This window comes from Sturnira hondurensis, unplaced genomic scaffold (genome assembly GCF_014824575.4).
Source record: "Sturnira hondurensis isolate 20B ecotype Veracruz unplaced genomic scaffold, ASM1482457v3 Scaffold0014854, whole genome shotgun sequence".
Classification (NCBI taxonomy): domain Eukaryota; kingdom Metazoa; phylum Chordata; class Mammalia; order Chiroptera; family Phyllostomidae; genus Sturnira; species Sturnira hondurensis.
The window spans coordinates 10,278,784-10,305,168 of NW_028087485.1; the positions used below are offsets into that span (position 1 = coordinate 10,278,784).

The window sequence follows — 26,385 nt, forward strand, 5'->3', positions numbered from 1 at the left end:
CTGGGACAACTCAACAGGGCATTCCCTGCTCGGTCCAGGGATTTGCTCGAATAAGCTCTTCATTCACTAACTAAATCTTGCAGGACAGGTGGCAGCAGAAATGAAAAGATCACACTCCACAGGATCACCGTGATATTCACATACCAGATCAAACCTCTGACTCTGTCTTGCCAGGGGAGCGCCCTAATTGTCTCAGTGCTCAGCTTCCAGGGCAAAAAGCGTGAGTGGCACAGATAAGCGTTGCTGGTGTGCCTCCGTTGGCTGGGCTCTGTCCCAGGAAGCAGAAGTTCCATTCCTGGCACATACTTGTTCAATTCCTGGTCAGGACACCCACCTGGGCACATGCCTGGGTTGCAAGCCAGTCCCCATCAGGGCATGTGCTAGAGACACATGACTGATGTTTCTCTCACACATCAAGGGTTCTCCCTCTTTCTCCCTCCTTTCCCCTCTCTCTAAGTAAATACAATCTTACAAGAAAAAAAATTCTCCTTGAAGAATCACATAGGAAACATCCTTCTCTCCAAATGCATGCTTTTAACCATTTTTTCCTCCAAATCACTCTTGCCTGACCTTCTGTCAATCCCAGTAACATGTCTGCTCTCACAGGAACCATCTGAGGACACAGCGATCTTGGCTACTTTCAGTGCCTCGGCATGAGGAAAATGCAGCATTCCTGTCCCCTGGGTGTGCTTAACTTGGGGGCGGGGGTGTGGCCAACAGGAGCACGGGAAACATCTTCCATCATGTACCAACAAACCAAGTGGCACAGGCAGGCAAACCCGTAGTGCTGTGGGGAAGAGCGTGCTCAGGAATTGGAGGAAGCTTCACGCCGCAGGCAGGGAATCAGTGGAGTACTGGATGCACAGGATTTGGAAGGTGGAAGGGAGAGGAGGGCATTTCAGGTAACTGCCCCCTGGCAGGCAGCAGTCACGTGGGCAGCTCTGCGAGCGGGAGGAAAAGGTCTGGCAACAGTATACTGCATCAGCAGGGACCAAGGTTGCTTAGGGGAGCACAGCCCAACTACGGGACAGCCTTTTTTTTTTAAAGATTTTATTTATTTGTGTTTAGAGAATGGGGAAGGGAGGGAGAGGACATCAGTGTGAGAGAGAAACGTCATTCAGTTGCCTCTCACATGCATCCCAACCAGGGACAAACCCACAATCCAGGCATGTGACCTGACCAGGAATCAAACTTCCAACCTTTGGTTTTGCGGAATGACACCCAACCAACCGAGCGACACCAGTCAGGGCTGGACAGTCTTGAGTGTCAGGTCCAAGGAGTGCTACTATAGCCTGTGAGTAAAGAGGGGTGGGGGAGACCTGAGGTTCTCACACAGAACAGTGAGATGACCGGTGCCGGGGCTGTCAGTCCTGTGACAGACAAGGCATGCTGCAGGGACCACTTAGTTCCCTAGTGACCAGCACTACTGTTTTCTGAGAAAGCTGTTATCTGGGGTCTTCAAGGGGGCAGCACAGGGCACTCTATCCCACCTGGAGGCTGCTTCTCCATGTACGTTACGCAGGTCTTCCCCAGAGTGCTTGGGAGCCCCCCTGGCCACTGTGACACAGGTGTCAGTCTGTAGGTGTGCTGATTTCTCTAGCACCTGCCTGGGGCTGTGGTAGGTCTGACCCAAGGGCAGGGTGAGTTGGGGAGAAGGAAGAAATACTGCAGCTGATGTCTGCATGACATCCCTGCCCCTACCCTGCCAGGCCCAGCCTGGCCGGCCTTGGCACCAGGCAGAGCTCTAAGCCCAGACTCTACCCTGTCCCAGGCCTCAGAGCAGGGGTGTGGGCCAGGCCTCCCCGCAAGCCTAGACTACACCTTTGCCCATTCCTTATGGCTTTCTCCTGCAAGTCCTTCCAGATGTTGGCAGCAGCAGAGGGGAACACGCATCTAGAGGAAAAGGTGGCTGAAAGCAAAGGGTGTGAGCAGGAGCCTAGGGGAGAAGGTGCGCTGGGATAGAGGGGATTAAAAGGTAGGCAGTAGGTCTGAGTGTTAGCTGGGGTTGGGGGGAGTGGCCAGGGAAAGTTGCTGGGGGCCTGGGCCAGGAGGCAAGGAGCCCTACAGGCACTGTCTCCTGGGTCTCAGATTCCAGGACTCCAGTGCCCTCAAAGCCAGCTCCAGAGACTGAGCTCACCCAAGATCCCATCCCAGGGTAGGCAGGCAGAGCCAAGTGGGCTTCCCAGCCAGCGCCCAGCCCCTGCCAGGGACAGCTTGCAGCTCTCCTCTCCAGCGCTGACTTACTCCACACGCTGGCCCTGCTGGGCCCAGCGCCTTCTTGGCTGTCTTTAGTTTTTACAACCAGGAAGAGGCTATTACTATTAATTACCATCTCCCTTTATTGCTCATTGTGATTTCATTTTATAGATCTCATCATATTCTGACTTAAATGAACACCCACACATACAATGATTTTTGCCCATTTGGGAAATGAACTTACCTTTTCTCAATCCATTTTTTAAAGTCAGGTTTATTGAGATATAACTCACATTTGGTAAAATTCACCTTTTAAAAAATATTTTATTTATTTATTTTTAGAGAGAGGGGAAGAGAGGATGAAAAAGAGGGAGAGAAATGTCGATGCAAGAGAGAAACATCAACTGGCTGCCTCCCACCTGACCAGGGCCCAGATCCGCAGCCCCGGCCTGCACCTTGATGGTTGGAGCCTTTCGCCTTGAGGGAAGATGCCAACCCGCTGAGCCACAGTGTCCAGGGCAAAATTCGCCCTTCTCCAGTGTGCATTTCTGTGCTCTTGCCCCCAAACGTTTTTTCCTGCCCTTTTGTACCAAAAGCCTCTCTGCTGAGGAAGGAACATCTAAACCTATAGAAAAGTTTCACATGAGTTTTTCTGAGCCAAGGATTTGAAGACATGCCCCAGCGAGATCTCAGCAGACTGGGAAAATGCCCTTGAGAATGGCAGTTTTGAGATCCTTTCATGAGTTTAGAATCAAAGGAGAGAACATAAGAAAGGTAACTGAAATCCACTGGCAATAGATTAAGGAGGCAGGAGAAAGCAAAGTGGGGAAATCTCTGGAATGGATAGCAGGCAAAACAAAGCAACACGGACTGGTTTTACATTGGTGGGGACAGGACACTTAATTAGCAACTACAGTACACAGAGACGGTGTTCTGGGAATGTGGTATCCATGAATGGTTCTGTGGTATCGTGTTCTGGAGGTCTTGTGCTCTGGCGCTCACAGTTGTGTTTTCAAGAAAAGAGAATTCCAACCTGACCAGTATGACTCAGTTGGTTGGAGATCACCCTGCAAAGCGAAAGATCGCAGGTTCGGTTCCTGGTCAGGGCACATGCCTGGGTTTCATCTCTGGTCCTCAGAAAGGATGCGCAGGAGAGGCAACCAGTCGACATCTCTCTCTTACATCAACGTTACTCTCCCTCTCCTTCTCCCTTCCTTCCCCTCTCTCTAAAATAAAAAAATAAAACTTAAAAAAAAATAAACTGTGGCGCCCTGGCTGGTGTAGCTCAGTGGATTGAGCGTGAGCCTGTGAACCAAAGGATCGAGGTTTGATTCCCAGTCAGGGCACATGCCTGGGTTGCACGCCAGTTCCTGGCAGGGGATGCATGAGAAGCAATCATAAATTGATATTTCTCTCACTCTCCCTCCCTTCCCCTCTAAAGATAAATAAAGTCTTTTCTAAAAATAAATAAATAAATTGTGGCAAAATACATATAACACAAAACCACCTTAAACATTTTAACAAAAAAAAGAAGAAAAAAACTCTGTCATTTCAAAGGTACGTTATCATAGGTACACAAGAACAGACAGGACTAGCTTAAGGCAAAGATCCGATCTCTGCTAAGGCGGACCTGGAACGTCAGCACCTCCTCTGACAGCCCAGCCAGAGACTTCTGATCAACTGAGCTTGTCAGGTCTGGTGTGTGCTCCCCACCCCCACCCAGGAGCTTGTCAGGTTTAATACCAACCCCCTTTTTCATTTGTACCTCCCCTCACCCTCAAAACCACCACAGATCTGTTCTCTCTTTTTCAGAATGTCACAGAGATGGAATTAATACAATATGCAGCGGTTCTCAATTTTGAACTTTATTTAGGAAAGCAAATTTTGCTCCATTTATGCTTAACCTCTAGTAATTTTTGATCAATTCACTTGTGTATCTACTGGGTATTATCATTTCATCTCACAGAAAGCTACATTTATTTATTTTTCTTCCACACTTGTATCTGTATCTTATTTCCTTATTGTAAGAAGCATATCTGTTCTTTAGGACAGTAAGGAGATACAGGATTCCAAGTGAAAGGCTATCTAAATGGAAGATTTAATAAGTTATACTCAATTTTTTAAATGTATTGATCGGAGAGAAAGAAACATCGATTTGTTGTTCCACTTACTTATGCATTTATTGGTTGATTCTTGTACGTGCCCTGACCAGGGATCAAACTCATATCCTTGACGCATCAGGACAACACTCTAACCAACTGAGCTACCCAGCCAGGGCCCAATTATACTCATTTTTAATTTCATCTACCAATAACAATCTTCCCTAATGTCAGTTAGTTGTTGTTGAATATTAATAGGAAGGTATTTAACATTAATATGAAGGAAGGAGTAATATTAAATACACCTTGGAATAGACTAGTTGTGTTTTTATCTTAACAAATTAAACCCATGGAAACAATCCTTATTGAAATATTTTTATAAATAAGAATATTCCCAACTATGAAGTATAAAAAAAAGTTTTTATACTTTTAAATACCCTCTCCATAAAAGACCCTCTCCATAAAATTAGTTCCTTTGGGAAAGCACTTTCTCACTCCTTGTTAAAGTGGTATCTTCATCATCTCGAAGGGTCAGCTTAGTGGGACATTAGGAAAGGGCTCTGTTATTTCCACTGTTCACTTGTGCTTGCTTTATCTCCAATTAGTGGTTATTCATAAGAGTCATTTAATAAGCCTTAAACACAAGTCTTAAACCTAACAATACAAGGATAAAATGCAATAAAGCAAATCACTGTCAGTTCAGATTGAGTCATTCCCAGTTTCCCCTCCAGAACTAGTGTGCAGGGCTGATTCTGGACAACACCCCTTGTGACCATCATTCGTTCTGGTCGCTCGGTGCCTTGGCTACACCCCTGCTAAGTGACAGGCCCACTATGTGGATCAGTATGCTCCATAGACCAAATCCGAGCTCTTATGTCAAGTCATATTTTAAATACTAGCAAAAGCTAATTTTCCTTTTTTAAGATAAAAAAGAAATGTACACAGAAATTTTCATATCTTCTCCCTTCACCGCCGAGGATGGCCTTGTGCACACCTCCACACATCCCACCTTGGAATACACTCGTATGACAATTACAGGATCGTTCAGAAAGTCAGCTTTTGGTTCTGTACACAGAAATCATTCAAGAGGTAGGGCTCTCCACCCTGGCTGCTGTGGCTCAGTGGATTGAGCACCGGCCTGTGAACCAAAGGATCTCAGGTTCAATTCCCAGTCAGGACACATGCCTGGGTTGTGGGCCAGGTCCCCAGTAAAGGGCCCACAGGAAGCAACCACACATGGATGTTTCTCTCCCTCTCTTTCTCCCTCCCTTTTCCTCTGTCTAAAAATAAATAAATAAAATCTTTTTAAAAAATAGGGCTTTCCAAAATGGCCAGCATCCCTAAGTAAAGGATTCCCCAAACACTGGAAGCATTCGAGCAGGAGCTGTCTACTTGCCGGAGATGCAAAGCTGGGACCAACAGACTGGATTCAATTACTTCCAACATCCCTCCTCTCGCATTGATGGTAAATACTAGAAATAATAGGCAGCAACCCTTGTTTTTATTTGTGAGGAAAGTAACAAAATCGAGAGCTAGACTGGTAGTCAAAAGACCTACTTAAGCTTGGTGACCTTCGGTAAGTCATTTCATCTTCCTGGCTTTAGTTTTTCATCTGTAAAACACGGGGCCAGAATTAATTCACTTTTTGAGGCCTCACTCCAATGTGCTGGGCTTCTATGATGCTCTCGTCTTCATGTCCTTCCAAATCTAACTGATTCATTTATATATCATCTATGCAACTATAAATTTATTAATCTGTGTTTTATTATTAAGCTGACAATTTTTATCTATAAGAACCAATTCATGGTTTCATGTGTTTTTCAGATTGTTGTTATTCCTGCTTGGTTTTCTTATTCCATTTTGATTTCTCTTGTTTTCTTTCTAAATTCTAACCCAAATCCCTTTAAAAAATCAACAGCATCATTTATTTCTACCCTTACCCCTAACACAGAGATTTAAAGCATATTCTTTTCTTTATACAAATGCTTTGGTATCATCACATAAATTTTCTTGCATAGAATTTGAATTTTCATTAGTTTAAAAATATTATCCCTCCAACATATCCTCCACAACACAAATTTATTTAAAGAAGTTGTTTTCATTTCCATTATGTCTGATCACCATTTAATTCTATGTAACCTGTCTATTTCTATGAGGAACAAGCTGTCACCCTGGCTGGTGTGGCTCAGTGGGTTGAGTGCTGTCCTGTGAACCAAAGGGTCACTGGTTTGATTCCCAGTCTGGGTTTGGGCCAGGTCCCTGGTTCGGGGCATGTGAGAAGCAACTGATTGATGTTTCTCTCCCTCTTTCCCTCCCTTCCCTCTCTCTAAAAAATAAAATCTTAAAAAACTATCAAATTATGTTTATATTTCAGTCTGTTCTCAAATTTCTGGGTACTTCCGTTTCATGTAGTCTTCAAACTGCTCTTCAAAATGACTAAATTCAATACTGCTAGGTTTTTATTATTTAATGTAAATTTTATCTTTACATTAAATAATCTTATTCACCATTAACATTTTTATTGTGAAATTAATTTTATCAGATATAATGTAAGCAATCACTGCTTCTTCTTATTTGTTCCAGCATGACACAGCATACTTTTATTTTAATTTCTCATTTTAAGTATTTCTTTGGTACTTAAATACTTAGATGGTCAGACTTTGGCTTTCTAAATTAAAGACCTTTTTTTAAAAATCAGTCCTTAGATTTTCTAAGTAGATAAGCCTATCATATGATAATAATAATAACTTTGTCCCTTCATTGCTATAGTTACACTTATTTTTAAGTTCTGTCCTTGGCATAACCACCAACAAAATGTTGAATAGAAACAGTCACGGTAATAACCTGGATAATGCTTCAAATGTTGTACTCTTAATAGGGCATATGTGAGTTTCTTTTTGCTCTAAGTTTGCAACCCTTCTTTTTAAGTTAAATTGAGCTTGTTTATAGTTTATAATTATAATAAAAGTTTATAGAATAAATGCAAAAGTGAATTCCTTCACACCTCATTTGTTTTTTTTACCCTTAAGTAAACATGGACATGTACAAGGAGGGATAAATGCAATCTGATATGATCAGCCAATCTGACAACATATAATATGAATTAAATTGGACTCATTTTTTTTCCCTTCCAGTGAAAACTTCATTTTCTTATGTCAGATTCCTCCTAGTCCCTTTGTAAATTAAGAACTGAAGTGGACTGAGTGCAGACCTGCGAACCAAAGCATCGCCGGTTTGCTTCCCAGTCAGGGCACGTGCCTGGGTTGCAGGCCAGGTCCCCAGTGTGGGTGCGCTAGAGGCGACCACATGCTGTTTCATTCCCTCTTTTTCTCCCTCCCTTCCCCATCTCTGGAAAATAAATAAATAAAATCTTTTAAAAAAAGAACTGAAGTGAAACAGGAAAGAATCCCATGTCAAATTCAAGCAAAGATTTTCGGACTCAACTGTGGATGACGGGAATGCCATTTAATGAGATAAAGTCAATGACCAAAGGTAAATGTCTACAAATATAAGGTTTTCCCCAAGGCGCTCCGTACACCGCAATCCCTCCCTGTAACTCAACTGCCTTGGCATTTGGCAATGCCGCACAAGTGAATCTGCTGATTACCAGCAATATTACAAAATAAACCCAAGGCCACAGAATCAAGAGTCATAACAAAGAAATCTAGGAATGCAGGTCAAGGCAGGAGTGTGCAGCTGGCCAGATAGGATACAATTTGCTTAGTTTTCATTTAGGTATTTGCTACAATGAATAAAATAAGTATCTCCCGAATTACTAGAAAAGAAATCAAGTATTACCCATCACCACCTTTCACCAGAAAATTAAAACATTTCCTGAATTTAGGATTAAAAGAAAAAATTCTTTAAAAAGAATATTAATCATTCTACGTTCACAACACAAGCTCTATTTCTGAATTTAAAACACTGCTGGTATTTGTTTAAGAATCACACGTAGACGGTATGGCTTTTGACATTAAAGTTCTCTGGGAAAAACCAAGACATCTTTTAATTTTGCTTTAACATCAAACTAAAAGAGCACCTTAAAATAACTGAGCAACTTAAAAATTCAAGAAGAGCATGGGTTAGTATGAGTCAAGTGCTTCCAAAATTCAGCCACCTCGCTTCTTTCCAGGAGAACCTCCACATCTTCAGAGACCTTTTCTAACTTAACTTTTGGAGAAGAAAACGGAAAGCGGAACCCACAGCACAACGGTGTTTCCTCCTCAGCATCAGGCAAAGCCTTCTTATAAGCTGTTCTATTTCAACAGATGCTTCAACTGGTCCTGTAGATCCGAGGACTGCTCAACACTAGAAATTAGAGATAAGACTGTAGGTTTGATTCTCGGTCAGCGCACATGCCTAGGCTGGGGGTTCGGTCCAGGTCAGGACACGTGTAAGAGGTAACAGATCAATGTTTCTCTCTCACATCGATGTTTCTCTTCCTTTCCCCTTCCCTCCCTTCTTCTCTGAGATCAATAAGGTGATCTCAGGTGAAGTTTAAAAAAAAAAAAAGACATCCCTGTGCAAATTATTTGCACTTTAATGTGAGAGTACTGTTGAAGCTAAATCAATATGTATATTGGTCTATTAAAGGCCCAGAAGTTTTTAAACTACGAGAAAAAGGTTTGTGCCCCAGCTAGTGTGGCTCAGTGGATTGAGCACCGGCCTCCGAATTGAAAGGTCGCTGGTTTCATTCCCGGTCAGGGCACAGGCCTGGGTTGCAAGCCAGTTCCCCAGTTGGGGGCGCGTGTCAGGCAATCACACACTGATGCTTCTCTCCCTCTCTTTCTCCCTCCCTCCCCCTCACTCTAAACATAAATAAAATCTTTAAAAAAAGAAAAAGGTTTGTAAAGCCAAATTAGTAGTGTAAACAGTATTGCAAGGGACAGATTTAATCCATTAACAATAAAACAAGGCTGGCCCTGAGGGGTGTGGCTCAGTGGGGTGGGTGTCATCCCAGAAACCGAAAGGTCGCTGGTTTGATTCTGGGTCTCGGCACGTGCCTGGACTGCAGGCCAGGGCCCCCAGTTGGGGGTACAGGAGAAGCAACCAACTGATGTTTCTCTTGCAGATCAGTGTTTCTCTCCCTCCCTTCTCCTCTCTCTCTCTCAAAAAAAAAAAATAAGGCTGTTTAATAATTTTAGCACATTTACTCAATGATTATCACCAATGTAAAGTTTTCTTTTTAAAAATAATTTTTTTAGAGAGAGAGGGGAAAGGAAGGAGAGAAACATCAGCAGGTGGCCCCTCGCACGCGCCACCTATTGGATCCAGGAACCAAACTGGTGACCCTTCGCTTTGCTGGATGACGCTACACCAGTCAGAGCTAAGAAAGTTTTCTTAAGGTTGGTCTCTACACCCTGCAACTTTCAGAAAGCCTTTACTAGCAGTTCACGCCTTTGAAATATACTGTATTGCTTATACCCCGAATGAGCCATCCCAGAGCGGAAGTCAATTTAAGGGCATCTGTGGACCAGAGCTGCCCACTGACCCTGGCCCAGCAGCATAATTCCCTCCAGCCTGCCTTGCTGGCCACCCACTCCCCTTGCGATGGGTTACTTACTTCTTCTGAATAGCTTCTTGCCTAAAGCAGAAAAGAAAAGAGGAAAATAAATATGAGAAAACTCAGTGAACTAGAAGTTGCTTATGGCCAGATGTATAAAGGCAGAACAAATGTCCAGCTTATTATACATGCCCAGCTGAACAAATGTCCCAGACCTTCTGTGTTGCTGCCCATCCTGGCCCAAGTCTGTGCTGTCAAACCTGTTCCCTGTCCGAGAGCAGGGCTGCTGGAAAGTGGATTCTGACCCCGAGGAGGTGACAGCATTCTGTCACGGAGTGGGGGGTGTGGGCCCAGAAACCACATGCACAACTCAAATTCAATTTGCAGAGAGCGTGGAGCCAAATGGTCACGTAAGTGACATGATCACACCCAAAGAATGAACTCTAGTTATTTAAATATCGGGAGTTCAATTCCCAACCACACACTTCCAACAGGTACCTAAGTATAATATCCACTACAAAAAATAAAAACAGTGAAATAAGATGACAAGCAAATTGAATTATAGTTTTATCCAAATTATAATGGAGAAGGTGTCTTCACATTTCAAAATCTCTGGGACGATGCAGGGAGGGCTGGGCTGCGTGAGGGAGTGTAGGAAGCAGGGCGCAGTCACACTCACCTCCCAGTGAAGGCACAGGCTCCCCAGCAGAAGGCTCCAGCTGAGAAAACCAACAGACACCGACCCAGCACCTGCTGGGTCCCAGCACAGTGCCGGCATGCTCCTGGCATGGGCCCTGCCCTCATGGGGTCTATGGTCTCTTCCCCAAGAAGCCCTCAGACTGACACAGAAAGGTTCACAGATGGCGGTTCCTGCTCCTGGTCTCACCCTTCTCCCCAACGGCTGCACCCCAGCGGCTGCAATCTCAGACACCTCCTCCACAGGGCACTCGTCCTTGAACCCCACCTGTCCTCCCAACTCCTGCCTCCACAGGAAAACAAGCAGGGGTGCCAAGGCAACAAGGGGAAGCCCAAGGACAAAGATTCTGTAGCAAGTAGTCAGTGAGAGGGCGTACTCACTGGTATTGCAGATGTGTTGTTATTATTGCCATTTTCCTCAAACTCTGCATTGAAAAAAGAGAAACAGAACATTTCTCTTCCCCATAGCCACATCAACTATGTATACAAGCCCAAATCACAAAAGAAATGATTTCTTACATCTTCTGAGTGTAAGATGGCATCTTCCTGCAGCACCATATTTCGAGCTGCCTGACCCAGCATCTGGAAAGCAAAGCATGAAGTGGTAATGTTCAAAATTTCCGAACTTCCTGTCATCTTCTCTCTGCAGCTGTTATAGCCCTGCCCTCTCTCCTCGCCTGCTCTCAAGACGACTGCGAACACACTAAATGTGATGGATGATAATGTTCCATTTGTTCCTGCTGAAAATCCATTCCCCGGGTCGCTGTGGCAGCTCTGACATGGGATCCACACGGCTGAAGGCCACTGCCTGGGAAATCCAGTGCTCCCCAACTGCCGAGCTCCCCAACTGCCGAGCTCCCCAACTGCTGAGCTCTGTGCACAGCTTACTAGTCAAGTGCCAGGAGAAGTCCGCAAAAAACACCTTTGGCTTCGCAATTCCAGTGAGAACCTGACTTCTCATTCTTTAAAGGCAAACTAGAGATTTGGGAGATTTGAGAGGACTGAGGCGGCAGGGGTTAGGGTAGGACTCAAAGGATATGAGGAACACAGCTGTTTAGAAACCGAATGAGAGCCTGAGGGGGTGGCGGGAAGGAAGGCCTGGGAAGAAGCTTGGGAGGTACAGTGGGAAAGCCTTGCATGAAAGATGGCAAGATGGGGCCAGGGCAAAGGAAAAGGAAGGAGAAATGTGGGGGCAGATTTCCATGAGCTCACTGACTGAGCTCTGCGCCCTGAGCTCTGATTCTGCTGGGTGGCCAGTGGTCAAAGCGATGTGACTCAGCAGGGAGGGAGGCAAGAAGACGCCAACAGAGGACTCGGGCCTGCTGTCGCAGCCTGACCCTGGCAGACCTGAAGTCCAGCCACGCAAAGGAAGCTACTGCTTTGTGCGTCCTACCAGCCCTCCCATCTCTGCTCCAGTAAAAGAGGACCCAGGACTTCCAATTAATCAGGAACGTGCACACTGCTGCAGCCGTCAGATTCCTTCCCTTACGGCAACTTTTATTTATTTCTCAAGCTTTAAAATTAATAAACCTTTACATGCTTCTAACACCAAAACAATAAAACAAGACCTTCCATCCTTGTCCCTTCCCCTCCCTGTTCTGTCTCCCCTATGCATAAATATTTTGGTTTATCTTCACATTGTTCCATTTTAAAGAAATGGACAGATATAATATACATTCTACTCCCGGTACTTAAAATGTAACCCACGTTATGCCCTCTTCCACACCCTGCTGTTTCCACTTGGCAGTGTGCACTGAGCCGGATCTGCCGCGTCGTCCTGAACCTCTACAGTGCTTCTACGGATGCAGACCCTCCACTGTACAGATGTCCTGTAAGAGCATTCAAAGCCCCATAGAGTGTGTGGACTTGGAGACTATTTCCAGTCTTCTGCTATTATGAGCGGTGCTGCAAAAAAGGACTTTATATATCTTGGCATCGTTTTGCCAGCCTATCTTGGGGACAGACTCGTAGCACCAGGATTATGATGGCTGGATCAGAGAGCTCTAATTTTGCTACATACTGCCAGCTTCCCCTTCCATCAGAGTCACACCATTTTGCATTCCCACTCACAGTGCACGAGAGTGCCTGTCCCCTCCTGTGGCCACTCTGAAATAGCAGACTCCAAGCCCCTGTAGATGGAAGACGGTGACTGACAACCTGATGGCAGAAAAAAGGGTTCTAAGGGGATCTTCATTCCTTCAGTCAGCCAGCAAATATTTATTAAGTTCCTGCAACATGCCAGCGAGAGACATAGTCACTGTCCTTACAGGGCTCACAACCAGAGGTTACACGGAGGACAATGGCACCGTGGCACCCTGTGGCGGACAAGCGCGGACAGGGAGGCACTGGAGGGCATGGAGTGGCAGGGCCGGGCACGTCTACCCACCACAGGGACAGGTATTCAGGGAGAGCTTCCTAAAAGACGTGTCTTCTATGCCGAGACCTAAAGGTTGGGGCTTAGAGTTCCTCTTACTTTTACAGAAAAGTGGCACCATGATCAGATTTACCATTTTAGAAGTGTGCTAAGCAGAATGGACCAGGGGGGCACTGAGGGCGGAGACACTGGTTAGGAGAACACTGCAGTTCTAAGCAAGCAGTCAGACTGGCTGGAACCACAGAAGTGGCCGTAAAGGAAAGGGGGGACGGAGGCTTGGAGCCTGTTAGAAGACAGACATGGGACAATTTGTGATCTCCTGGNGCTTAGAGTTCCTCTTACTTTTACAGAAAAGTGGCACCATGATCAGATTTACCATTTTAGAAGTGTGCTAAGCAGAATGGACCAGGGGGGCACTGAGGGCGGAGACACTGGTTAGGAGAACACTGCAGTTCTAAGCAAGCAGTCAGACTGGCTGGAACCACGGAAGTGGCCGTAAAGGAAAGGGGGGATGGAGGCTTGGAGCCTGTTAGAAGACAGACATGGGACAATTTGTGATCTCCTGGAACGCAGGGGCTTCTGTATAATGATGCAGGCATTATACAGGAGCCCCTGTACAGGGCCAAGGCCTTGCCCTTGACGATGGATGTATTCAGTGGCATATGCATCATTTTCTTTCCTAAACCAACCACACATGTAACACATGGTCTAAGATTTCCATTTTGGGTTCCTTTAAAGTTGAACATGTTCAATACACCTGTGAAACCATCTGAGTACCGAGTCCTTTTACATTTCAAGGAATTCTAATCCCAGGCGCTTACCACTCTCTTGCTCATAATTTACTGAACAGCAGCTTGTCTTACTATTCATCTTCAACAAGTATTTCTGATTTTCAACCTAGATTTCATAGCAACAGCAAAACCTTTTTTCATACCCACATTTCACCATTTCCCACATCATTTCATCATTTCATCAACTGTCACATGGATAGCAAATGTGAGTGCCTCACACAGGTTTAGGGGAAGAAACCCAAAAGACACAACTTGACGGGGGGAGAAGTGCAGGTGTGCAGAGGGGCACATCACTCACAAGCCTTCCCGGGGCCACCGGCACAAGCTGGCGTGTTCTCCCCTTGCCCTGCCGGCCACACTGGCCCCCATGCATTTCTTGTGCAAGTTCCCACCTCGCAGCTCCTGCATTTGCCTCTTCCTGGGAACTCTCCACCTCGCCTCCGTGTACCCGCATGGCTTGCTCCCTCACTTCATTCAAGTGTCTGCTCCACGTGACACTCTCAGAGAGCCCTTCCCCGGCCAACCTACAGTATTTCAGTGAACCTTTTTGTCATCCTCTATTCCCAGCTTTATTTTTCTTCAGAGCATTTAAAACCACCTGATTTTTTGTACACGTTCCATTTGTTTGTCTCCTCACCAAAATGGAAGCTTGCTACAGGGACTTAGTTTTGGGGTTTTTTGCAGGGGTCTTTTGTTGTTGTTGTTGTTTTACCATCCTTTCCTGACACACAGCAGGTACTCAATAAATATTTATTAAATAAATGCTGGGGAATGAATGTTTTACATATGGAAAGTGTCAGTTCATCAAACAGGACAGCTCTGTGATTTCTGCTGAGGAAAGAAGCGATGCTCAGTGGACTGAGGAGGACTGCAAATCAGTAAGACAGTCCAATAACCTCAGAGCCGAGCAGCGGAAATGGCAAGAACGTGTTAGCCACTGCAGTTGTGATAAGTATCACGTAAGAAGAGATTCAGTAAAAAGAGGAAGTTCGGTGTGCACTCCCTTCTCCCGGGACTACACCTTCCCCTTCCCCTCTTCCTCCCTCTCAGGCATGCATCTCCTTACTGCCAAGGGGACCCCGGGAGACTGGCAACCAGGGGAAGAATGGGCACGTGGCAGCCGGTCAGGGCTCACCCCTGGAACCTGTCTCCAAGGTTCCTTTCCTCTATGACTTCCCAGTGAGCCAGAGCAGCCCTGCCTAGGCTCATTTTTCTCTATCACCTTTCTAGAGAGCCAAAGCAGCCCTCTCCAGGCTTTCCTGTTGCTTCCCCTAGCCTACGCCCTTCCTTGCTCACTGTCCCCAGCTTTAATAAATGTACTCTTGAAAAATAAAAATAAAATAAAATACTGATCTCATCAGCTGATTTCTCAACAGAAAGTTTGCAGACCAGAAGGGATTGGCCCAAATACTAAAGGTCATGAAAAGCAAAAACACAAGATCAAGATTACCCTACCCAGCAAAGCTATCATTTAGAATTGAAGGACAGATAAAGAGCTTCCCAAACAATAAAAGCTGAAGGAGTCCATCACTGCCAAGCCAGTATTATAAGAAATGTTCCTGGGATTTCCTTAAAAAGAAGAAAAAAGAGCAAAAAGATGAATAATAAAATGGCAATAACTACATATCTATCAACTACGTTAAATGTAAATGGAGTAGCCCTGGCCAGGTGGATCAGTTGGTTGGAGCATCATCCCATACACCAAAATGTTGCAGGTTCGATCCCAGGTCAAGGCACATACCTATGTTGCAGGTTTGATACCCTGTTGGGCACGTACAGGAGGCAACTAATTGATGTTTTTCTCTCTCCCATCAGTCCCTCTCTCTCTGCCTCTCCTTCCTCTCTCTCTAAAATGAATAAAAATGTAGCCTCAGGTGAGGATTAAAAAAAGTGAAGTGGAAAAAATTTAAATGTAAATGCTCCAATCAAAAGACATATAGAGGTTGAATGGCTAGGAAAACAAGACCCTTACATATGCCGTCCATAAAAGACTCACTTCAGACCGAAAAGAACACACACACTGAAAGTAAAGGGATGGAAAAATATATTTCATGATATTGAAACCAAAACCAAAAACCAAAAGCTGGAACAGCAAGGCAAAATAGGCTTTAAAACAAAGGCTGTAACAAGAAACAAAGGAAGGCTCAGCCATTACACTTCTGGGTCTTTATCTGAAGAAGCCCAGAAAATGTGAAAAAACACGTACCCTATGTTCACTGCAGCATTCCTTAAAATAGGGAAATAATGCTGTAATGAACATAGTCAAAAAGAGTAAAAATATGAATAAAATGGCAAGAACTACATATCAATTACTTTAAAAGTAAATGCTCCAATCAAAAGACATACAGAGGTTGAATGGCACGTTACTTACCTATTATAAATAATGCTTCAATGAACATATACGTGCACATGTCTCTTCAAATTTGTACTTTGGGCTTCTTCAGATAAACAGACAGAAGGAAATACAGAAGTAACCTACATGTCCATCAGTAAACTCGTGAATAAACTTATTTGAACTCGTGGATAAAGGAGAGGTGGTACCTGTAGACAGTGGAATATGACTCAGCCATAAAAAGAATGAAATCTTGCCGTCCACAACAACGTGGATGGACCTAGAGGGTATTGTGCTAAATGAAATAAACCAGGCAGAGAAAAAATGCCATATGATTTCACTTATATGTAGAATCTAAAAAACAAAATAAATGAACAAACAAAAGAGAAGCACACTCATACAGAGAACTTTTTTTTAACAACTTAATAGTTCTTTTTTTTAATTTATAGATTTTTAGAGAGAGAAACATTGACTTGTTGTTCCATTTATTTTTGCATTCCTTGGTTGATTCCGGTGTGTGCTCTGACCAGAGACTGAACTGCAACCACAGCAAATATGGGTGATGCTCTAACCAACTGAGCTACTCAGCCAGGGCCACACAGAACATTTTGATGGTTGCCAGACTAGAGGAGGGTTGGGAAGATGGGTAAAATGGGGGAAGGGATTAAGAAGTACAAATTGGTGGTTACACAATAGTCATGGGGATTTAAAGTACAGCTTAAAGAATATAGTCAATAACGGGTGGCCCCAGTCAGGGCGCAGGGCAGTTGGCTGGCTATAGTCACACATTCGCACGCAGATAAACCAAGCGAAGGAGCGAACAGTGAGACAGACCCTGCAGGCTAGGGCCCCAGCTACGGGAATTAGAGCCTGAAAGAACCAACTGGAAAGACTTTCTCTGGGTCGAGGGGCCGGGAGAGGCTCCCAGGCCCACAGAGAGTTCACTGGAGAGACCCACAGGGTCCTGGAGAGTACACAGGCCCACACACCCAGGAACCAGCACCAGAGGGGCCCAATCTGCTTGTGGGAAGCCACAGAAGGGAAAGAAATCTGAGAGAGAGCAGAGCAGAGCACCATTTTTCCCCCCTCTCTGACCCCGCCCCCACAACCCAGCAACTGGGTTGCCCAGCCCTGGTGAACACCTAAGGCTCCTCCCCTCAAACATAACAGGTGTGAACAGACCAAACGTTACGACTCAAGAACAGCTCAAAGCCCAGAGCCTATAATTCTAAGTGACCAAGAAATAACCAGCCTTTCAGATGCACAGTTCAAAACACTGGTGATCAGGATGCTCAAAGAATTGGTTGATTTTAGCCACAAATTAGAGGAACATATGAAGGCTAAACTGATTGAAATGAAGGGAAATGCACAGGAAACCAATAGTGATGGAAAGGAAACTGGGACTCAAATCAAGGGAGTGGACCAGAAGGAAGAAAGAAACATCCAACCAGAAAAGAAGGAAGAAAGAAGAATTCAAAAAAATGAGGAGAGGCTTAGGAACCTCCAGGACATCTTTAAATGCTCCAACATCCGAATTATAGGGGTACCAGAAGGCGGAGAGGAACAGTAACAAGTGGAAAACTTATTTGAACTAATAATAAAGGAGAACTTCCCCAATCTAGCAAAGGAAATAGACTTCCAGGAAATCCAGGAAGCTCAGAGAGTCCCAAAGAAGTTGGACTCAAGAAGGAACACACCAAGGCACATCAGAATTACATTAGCCAAGATTAAAATGAAGGAGAGAATTCTAGAAGCAGCAAGAGATAAGGGGACAGTCACCTACAAAGGAGTACCCATCAGACTGTCAGCAGATTTCTCAAAAGAGACCTTACAGGCAAGAAGGGGCTGGAAAAAAGTATTCCAAGTCATGAAATCCAAAGACCTACATCCAAGATTGCTCTATCCAGCAAAGCTTTCACTTAGAATGGAAGGACAGATAAAGTGCTTCTCAGATAAGGTCAAGCTCAAGAAGTTCATCATCACCAGTTCATCATATGAAATGTTAAAGGGACTTATCTAAGAAATAGAAGATGAAAAATATGAACAGTGAAAGGACAACAAGCTCACAGTTATTAACAACCACACCTAAAACAAAAGCAAACCAAGAGGACAGCTAGATCAGGAGTGGAACCATAGAAATGAAGATCACATGGAGGGTTAGTAACAGGGGAGTGGGAGGAGGAGAGTGGGGGAGAAGGTACAGAGAAAAAGTAAAATAGATGGTAGGTAGAAAATAGATAGGGGGAGGGCAAGAATAATATGGGAAATATAGAAGCTAAAGAACTTATGACACATGGACATGAACTAAAGGGGGGGAATGGTGGGGGAGGGGTGTGCAGGGTGGAGGGGAATGAAGGGGGGAATAGAACAACTGTAATGGTATAATCAATACAATATATTTTAAAAAATAATAAAGACCTCGTAAATTAAACTACATACACAGCAGTGTTCAGCACATAGTAGATGCTCAGTCAATGGAAGTTTATTTTAAGTATGGATTTTCAATACACACCAGTGGTTAACTATGAACACCATCTACTTTTTCAAATTTATATATTTATACCACGTATCTCTCAAAAAAAAGATTCAAGGTAATTTATACCAAACTAAATGTTTGGTATACATATACACACACATTTTAAAAATGGAAATAGAATCTAAGTCACGAAAAGAAGGAAATAAACATGTCTACCACTAAAACTGACATAGGAACTTCTGCGCAACCAAGACAAAAAGTGGAACACAAGTCACATGATTCTTATTTAGCAAAAGGCAACATAACAATTCTTCAAAACAGGTAACTTTTCTGATACTGAAACCTAAAATGAGTGCACTGTGTGGGACCTCACACAAAGCGTATTTGGGATCACCAGATCAGTGACTTCAAGAATAGTGTTATAATAAAGGCAAACACTTTTTTCATGCAGTTGTTTCTTGTAGCCACTATCAATAAAAACTAAGGATATAAGATGAAAGCTCACTCTGTAAAGACAATGCTACTGGTCCCTAAATGAATATGAATAAAGCTGCTATGAATATTCATATATAAGTCTAAAGACTTGTGGACATATTATGCTTGCTGTTGCAACTATATACCTTAATGAAATAATATAGAAACTAATGTAATATGAATAAAAAAGAGAAAGAGTTGTTATTTCCATGAAAATTGAGTTGAAAATAAAAAATTCTTCTTGAAGACAAGTAGCTTAGATACACTACTGAGTTAATTATGAGCAAGACATGGCCTACAGGACAAAGTCATAGAAATCTAAAAAGACTCTGTACTCACACTGTTTTACAGGTGTTGTTCAAGATGTTGTTCTACTTCAAAGAAAGCAAGACTCGCAATATAATACGTGTGGTTGGTTTATGTAACAAGATGATGGGCATATTTTTCATTTCTCTTGGGTAAAAAACCAGGAGTGGAACGGCTTGGTCATTTCACCCATTTTGTTTGCCCATTCACCTGTCAATGGACATTCAGGTTGTTTCCAGTTTGGGGCTATTATAGATAAAAATGCTATGAACAAGTCTTTGTATGGACATATATATTTTTTCATTTAACTTGGGTGAATATCTCGGAGCACAATGGATAGGTCTTTTTTTTTGGAGAAAGTAGTATGTGAAGCTTTCTGCTGTGAAAAGACATCAAATAATATTATGCATGAAACCAACCTGATGAGGTGAAAATCAGGACAAAAAGAAACTTAATCTAAAAGAAATAGAAAACCACGAACGTGCCCAGAAAGACAAATCAGAAAAGAATAAATCCATAGAACAGACGATGCACAAACGTATGAAAGAAATCTGGGATATTGTGGGTGAAAATGCAGAATTTGGGGGCCAACATGGACCGAGACAACCCCGAGAACCAAATGAGGAACTGGTTGGGGCCACTATCTCACCAGTCCTTCTGCGACAATTGCTGTTTTTTTGTTTTTGTATACTTAAATCAAGGTGCTTCCTTTCTCTTTGCAAATATTTTATGTATTGATTTGAGTGAGTGAGTGAGTGAGAGAGAGAGAAAGGAAGGGGGAGGGGGACAGAAAGTGAGGGGGCGAGAGAGACAGACAGACGTGGGTTTGTTGTTCCACCTGATGCATTCACTGCTTGCTTCTTGTATCTGCCCTGACCCCGATGTAAAGCACAGATTCTCCCCACGTCGTTTCTTTCCTCTTTGCGCCGCTCGTCCTCCCCAAAGACTACACATCCTAGAACGCAACACTAGCCCACTGCGAAGAAGCTCTACCACGGCCAGAGTGCAACGCCTACAATTCCCAAGATGCAGCGCGACTCTCGGTCCCACAGCTCAGAAAGACGGGAGCCTCCTAGGTTATGAGGTCCAGAGGGTGCAGTGCCAGCTCACCTCCGAGCTCCGCGAGCCCTTCAGCACCTGCTTAGTGAGGGCAATCACATCAGTACCGCAGGTGTTCACCTTCTCCGTGAGAAGCCCCTTCACCGACTGGCCGAATCGCGCCTGCGAATCGGGCGTCCCAGTCGCCATAACCGCAGCTTTCGACAGCCTCCTCAAGGGCGATGGCGAGTCGCCGGGGCCAAAAGAGATGCAAAGCGGAAGGAAAAGAAGAGGCGTCTTTTTTCTACCATGGAAAAAGGAAGGGACGCGTTGTGCCTCGGGGAGGTTAATGTTGTTTAAGTTCATTTATAATCCTCAGTTGATACCCGTAAGAAGACAGGTGCCTGGCAAACACCTCTGGAGGGAATGGAGGACAATGTAAACCCGCTTTTTAAAATCAGAAGGCCTGATTGTAATCCCAATTGTGCCTTTTGTGAGACTGCATGCTATTCAACCTCTGCGTCTTGGGTTCCTCATCTGTAAAAATAGAAATAATAATGGTAAAGCTCCAAAGCGTTATGACAATAAATTAAGATCATTCAATTCCATTTTAGCAAACATTTCAGAAATGAAATACCAAACACTGTTCTGGACTGAGGCTAGAGAAAAAAACAGATATAGTGCTTGTCTCCAAGGAGCTCCCAGACCAATGAGGCCTGTAAACAGGAAATAGGAAAATAACCAGAAATAAAAGTTGGCAAAGGTCACAAACAGGCAATTTTTTAATATATTTTATTTATTTATTTTCAGAGAGAGGGGAAGGGAAGGAGAGAGGGAGAGAAATATCAATGTGTGGTTGCCTCTCATGTGTCCCCCATTGGGAACTGGCCTGCAACCAAGGCATGTGCCCTGACTGGGAATCGAACTGTGATCCTTTGCTTCACAGGCCTGCGCTCAATCCACTGAGCTAGGCAATTTTTTAAAATTTAAATGTCCACCCTGGCTGGTCTGGCTCAGTGGATTGAGCACTGGCCTGCCAACCAAAAGGTCACAGGTTCAGTTCCCAGTCGGGGCATGTGCCTGGGTTGTGGCACAGACAAAGAACAGACTGCCCACACGCACATGGATAAACGTTCAGGAGCGATATCTCAGCAGCGAGGAGTCACAGACCCACACCAGACCCCCCCAGCCCAGTATTCCAGTGCCAGGAAATAAGTCCCAACAATTTCTGCTGTGAAAACCAGCAGGGATTGAGTCAGTGGAGGAGGCTGCTGGAGCCCTAAGCAGTTCCTTTTGGGGAACTCACCTATTCAGACTCACTCCCTCTGAGCTCCAGCACCCGGGAAGCAGCTTGAAAGGCACCAGTGATATACAGGAAGAGACTGAAGTTTCTGGCATCAGGGCAAGCAGAGGCCATTGTCCCTTTGCTGAGCCCTCCCTCCCGTAGAGCTGGTAGGCTGATGCCATATGAGACTCTGTGAACCTGACTAACACTGTGTGACCCACCTTGGAGATCCACAGAGGCTCTCCCCCAGCCAAGCTGTTTTCCCATAAGAACGGCTGATTGTGACTCCTAAATCATACTGAATAAGCAACAGCTGTCTTCAGTGAGCCCCAGTGGCTGCCAGACTGGAGTCACAGCTTGGCTTCATCTGGGAATCTCCAAGCCCAGCACAAGTAGCAGCCACCTCAGACTGCTTTACAGCTCAGGCAGGGTGCCCTGAACTGCATGGGCAAAACACAGGTGGGGCCTGACCTTGGTCTGCACCACCCGGGAAACCCCAGGGTCAACACACCAAGTGGACAGCTATAGATCACATTGGAGCACCACCGCCCTATCCCTGCACGGTTGATCCTCCACAGAAGGCAGAGGTTGGTGGTAAAGTGGTCACAGCCAGTCCTTGCGGCTGATTGGCCTGGGTAAATGCCTCCCATTGATCTACCAACATCAAACAGGACTCGGCTACAAGAGGAGGGCTCAGCCCACACAAAGGGAGCACCTTGTGAGTACACAGCTTGGATGATAGGACGGGCTGTGCTACTGGACACTACAGGACAATCTACTATATCAGGCCACACTACCAAGACACAGAGTCAAAGCACCTCTTATGGACCTTTTATATTCCTAATACATAGAAGCATAAAAAGAAAGGCTTCCAAACTGAGGAGACAAAGAAACATGAAAGAACAGATCAAAACTCTAGGAAAGGGGGCTAAATGAAATGGAAATAAATAATCTATCAGATGCAGAGTTCAAAACACTGGTTATAAGGATGCTCAAGGAACTTAGTGAGGACCTCAACAGCATAAAAAAGACCCAGTCAGAAATGAAGGATACACGAAATGAAATAAAGAACCACTGACAGGGAAACAATAGTAAAATGGGTGAAGCTGAGAATCAAAGCCTTATATTTGGAATATAAGGAAGTAAAAAACAACCACACAGAAAAAACAAGAAGGAAAAAGAATCCAAAAACAGGATAGTACAAACAGCTTCTGGGACAGCTTTAAGAGGTCCAACATTTGCCTTACTGGGGCGCCAGAAAGAGAAGAGAAAAAGCAAGAAATTGAAAATCTATCTGCGAAAAATAATGAAAGAAAACTTCCCTAATTTGCTGAAGGAAATAGACATGCAAGTCCAGGAAGTGCAGAGTCCCAAACATGATGGTAAGCATGACCCATGGACATGACTAATGGTGGAGGGATTGCCTGAAGGAACGGAGGGTGAAGGTGGAGAGGGCAAAGGGTAAAAAATCAGGACAACTGGCATAGCATAATCAATAAAATATATTTTTTTTAAAAAATGACCCATGAATGTAAGATCTTGGAAAACCAGCATTGTTATCTGGGTGCACCAGACTGCAGATGGACACTGGATAAAGTTCTCCATGAAACACCTTGTTCCAGGAAGTACAACTTGACCATAATAAAAAGAAATGGAAGATTTTTTTCCTAAGATAACAGAGGAAGTGGTCAGTTCATGCCTCATCTATAATTAACCTGTAAAATTTGTAAAGGTAAATTTGTAAATTTGTCACACAGATGATTCCAACTGTGTGACATTCTGGAATAATCAAAGCCATAGAGACAATAAAAAGATCAGTAGTTACCAGGGGCCACGGGAATAGATGAGAAGGTGGAACATAGAGATTGTAGAGAATTGGCATCATTTTTTTTTCTTATATGTTTGGTAGAATTCACCAATGAAAACATATGGGCCTGACACTTTCTATTTTGGAGGGTTATTAATTATTGATTCAATTACTTTAATAGATATAGACCTGTTAAGATTATCTCTATGTCTCCTTGTACGACTTTTGTTAGATTGTTTTTAAGGAATTGGTCCATTTCATTTAGGTTATAAAGCTTGTGGGCATAGTTATTTTTAGTGTTCCTTTATTATCCTTTTATGTCCGTAGCATCAGTAGTGATGGTCCTATTTCATTTCCATATTAGCAATTTGTGTCTTCCCTTTTAGGAAAAAAAAAAGCCAGATGAGCCAAGGTTGAGGGTTCAATCCCCGGTCAGGACACATGCAAGAACCAACCAATGAATGCATAAATAAGTGATACAACAAATCGATGTTTCTGTCTCTCTGTCTCTCCCTCTCTCCCTCTCCCTCGCTCCCTCCTTTCCTCTCTCTCTAAAATCAATAAATAATGAAATGAAATTTTAGAAGGCTACCAATCTCTGAGGGATGGAAAACAAATGAGATGAGTCCAGTGATTTCTCCAGTTTACTGCCTGAACAGAGTTTCACAAGGAAAGGAAACTTAAGCAGAACCTGGTGGAGGAGACAAACCTGGGAGAGGAAGAGACCAGGCTAGGAATCTGGGGAGGTCCAGGAGACTAAAGGTCGCAGGACAGTGAAGATTGCTTTACAGAGAGAAAAACTCCAGACATCCGTGGAGTGATGCCCTTGAATCTTTAACTGAGTCCCAATAAGGGCATTCGTTTGAGAAAACTACTGGAGGATAATGAAAGAACCACCTGAAATAATTAGAGAAAAAAATGACTGTTGTTCCTTCCCACTGGCCAAACCCACCCAGAAGCTGGAGATCACCTCCTGCAGAGCTGCCTGGCCTCTTGGGGCCATAGCTGCGAGACTCTGACCTTCCACCCCCTTGCCTACATCCACAGAGGTCAGATGGCAGCCCTCATCACTTTCCACTGGCCCCTAGGCTCACCCCTCTCCAGCCACATCGGCCTCCTGCGACACATCCAGCATTACACACACACCGATCTCAGGCGCTCTGCAATGGCTGTTCCCTCTGCCTGGAACACTGTTCCAGGGCTCACTTCCTTACCTCCTTCACATCTCTACTCAGATGTCATTTTCTCAGTGAGGCTGCGGTCATACTACTGAAAATTGCTGTGCCGTGACCCCCTACCTCGCTTTATATGTGTCCATTAAACTTTTCACCATCTGACCTGTGATATAGTTTATATTTTATTTACTTACTTTCCTGTCTCGCTCGCTAAACTGTCAGCTCTGGGAGGGCAGGAACTTGTCTACCTTGTTTGCTGTCTCCCCTGCACCCAGGGCAGTGTTGGCTACAGTGTGAAATGAGTTCTACAGCCAGGGGGCAGATAAGGACCCCTCTCCCTCCCCAGGGCTGACCTGACCCCATCCCCCAGGGACTTCCCACAGCAGCTGCTCAGCCTCCTCCTGGGTGTCCAAGGCCCAGGTCCTTCCATGAGCCTCCTCCTGGGAGTGGCCGATCCCTTCCACCCCCTTCGCACCCCCCTCACACATTGCTTTCTAGCCGTGGTTCCTTTTTCACCCTTCGTGGTGGAGACTTCCAGCTAAGGCACCGTCCACGGTCATTTGATCAACACTCTCAGTAGCCCCTGCAGGGTACTCTGTGCCTTGTTTCTCGGGCCGACACTCAGAAAGAACAACGAGAACACTTGGAGCATTTGTCTGTTCTGCTCCAAGCACTGACTCAGGTGAGTTTTGAGAGGTTTGAACCCACTTGTCTTCAGAGTAACCCTCGGATGTGGGTGTCACAGAAGGTGACTAACTAGGGTCACACGGCAGGTAAGTGTGGGAACCAGGATTCAAGTCTGAGCCCCAGGTATCTCTCCCATCCCAGAATTCATCTGGATTTGCCCATCTGTGCCCTTTTCTCTCTCTTTTTAGTTTTATTGGAGTATCATTTCCAAATAGCAATATGTTAAGGCATGACTTGATGTTTTGATATACACATACGTTGCGAATGATCACCAAACCCCGCTAGTTAACACATCCATCCTCACATCCTCACATAGTCTACCTTGGTCCTCTTCCCATCAGCCAGAATAAGAGATTTAATAGTTCACAGGCACTGAGCAGAGTACTCCAGAAGGTCTTGCCTTGGTAGCGAGGCAACGTTAGGTCCAGATCAAATGCTGCTCTGCTTTCACCCAACAAGTCAAAGGTCAGACCCAAAGGCACAAACCAACAAAGGTGATAACATACAGTCATATGTATTTGGGGATTTTGTTTTTATTTTGAAATAGTAGCTTTATTTTTGTAAGCTAATGGAAATACAAAAATTTTTAATTAACTAAGATTTTTTAGTGATCAGATGATAGATGTTATCACAGATATCCAAGGATGAAAGAGAAATGCCAGACTGCATCGTGACTAGGAGACGAGTCAGCATCTGAAACCACAGCCCACGTTGCTCACAATGACACAGGGTCAGGTCAAACAGGAGAAATTGATTGGTTTAACTCAGTCTGAGACTTCTTCCCCCTGGGCCATATCCTCCTCATCCCATTGGGGCATGAGACACAAAAGCACAAACTGGGGGCAAAGTCCAAGGAGTGGAGGAGGCAATGGCTGACGTCTCTCTGAGGGCCAAGAGCAGAACCTATTTGTTGAAGGTTGGTGAGAGCTAAAACCTTGAGAAGGGTGACGTCAGCCAGGGAGAATGTATATGGAGAAGGGCCAAGGACAGACTTGACACACACAAGATGACAGTGCGAGCAAGAGGAGAAACGAAAGAATTACAAACAATCCAGATATTTTATATTAGAGGGTTTCAGGAAGATGAAAGTAATCAATAATGCTAACAGGGAGTTTTTATAAGCGAAGGTCTGAAAGACATCCAGTA

General features: G+C 44.4%; 1 protein-coding gene across 1 annotated transcript; it reads right to left on the reverse strand.

Annotated features, from left to right (window-relative positions):
- Positions 1 to 8,524: 8,524 nt before the first annotated feature.
- On the reverse strand, positions 8,525 to 20,793 carry BORCS7 (BLOC-1 related complex subunit 7). The gene is made up of 5 exons (XM_037064030.1): positions 20,358 to 20,793; positions 11,014 to 11,076; positions 10,876 to 10,919; positions 9,859 to 9,879; positions 8,525 to 8,603 (listed from the first exon to the last, which is right to left on the reverse strand). The coding sequence occupies exons 1-5, from the start codon at positions 20,649 to 20,651 to the stop codon at positions 8,552 to 8,554; spliced, it is 474 nt and encodes a 157-aa protein (XP_036919925.1). The 5' UTR covers positions 20,652 to 20,793; the 3' UTR covers positions 8,525 to 8,551.
- Between the last annotated feature and the right edge of the window lie 5,592 nt (positions 20,794 to 26,385).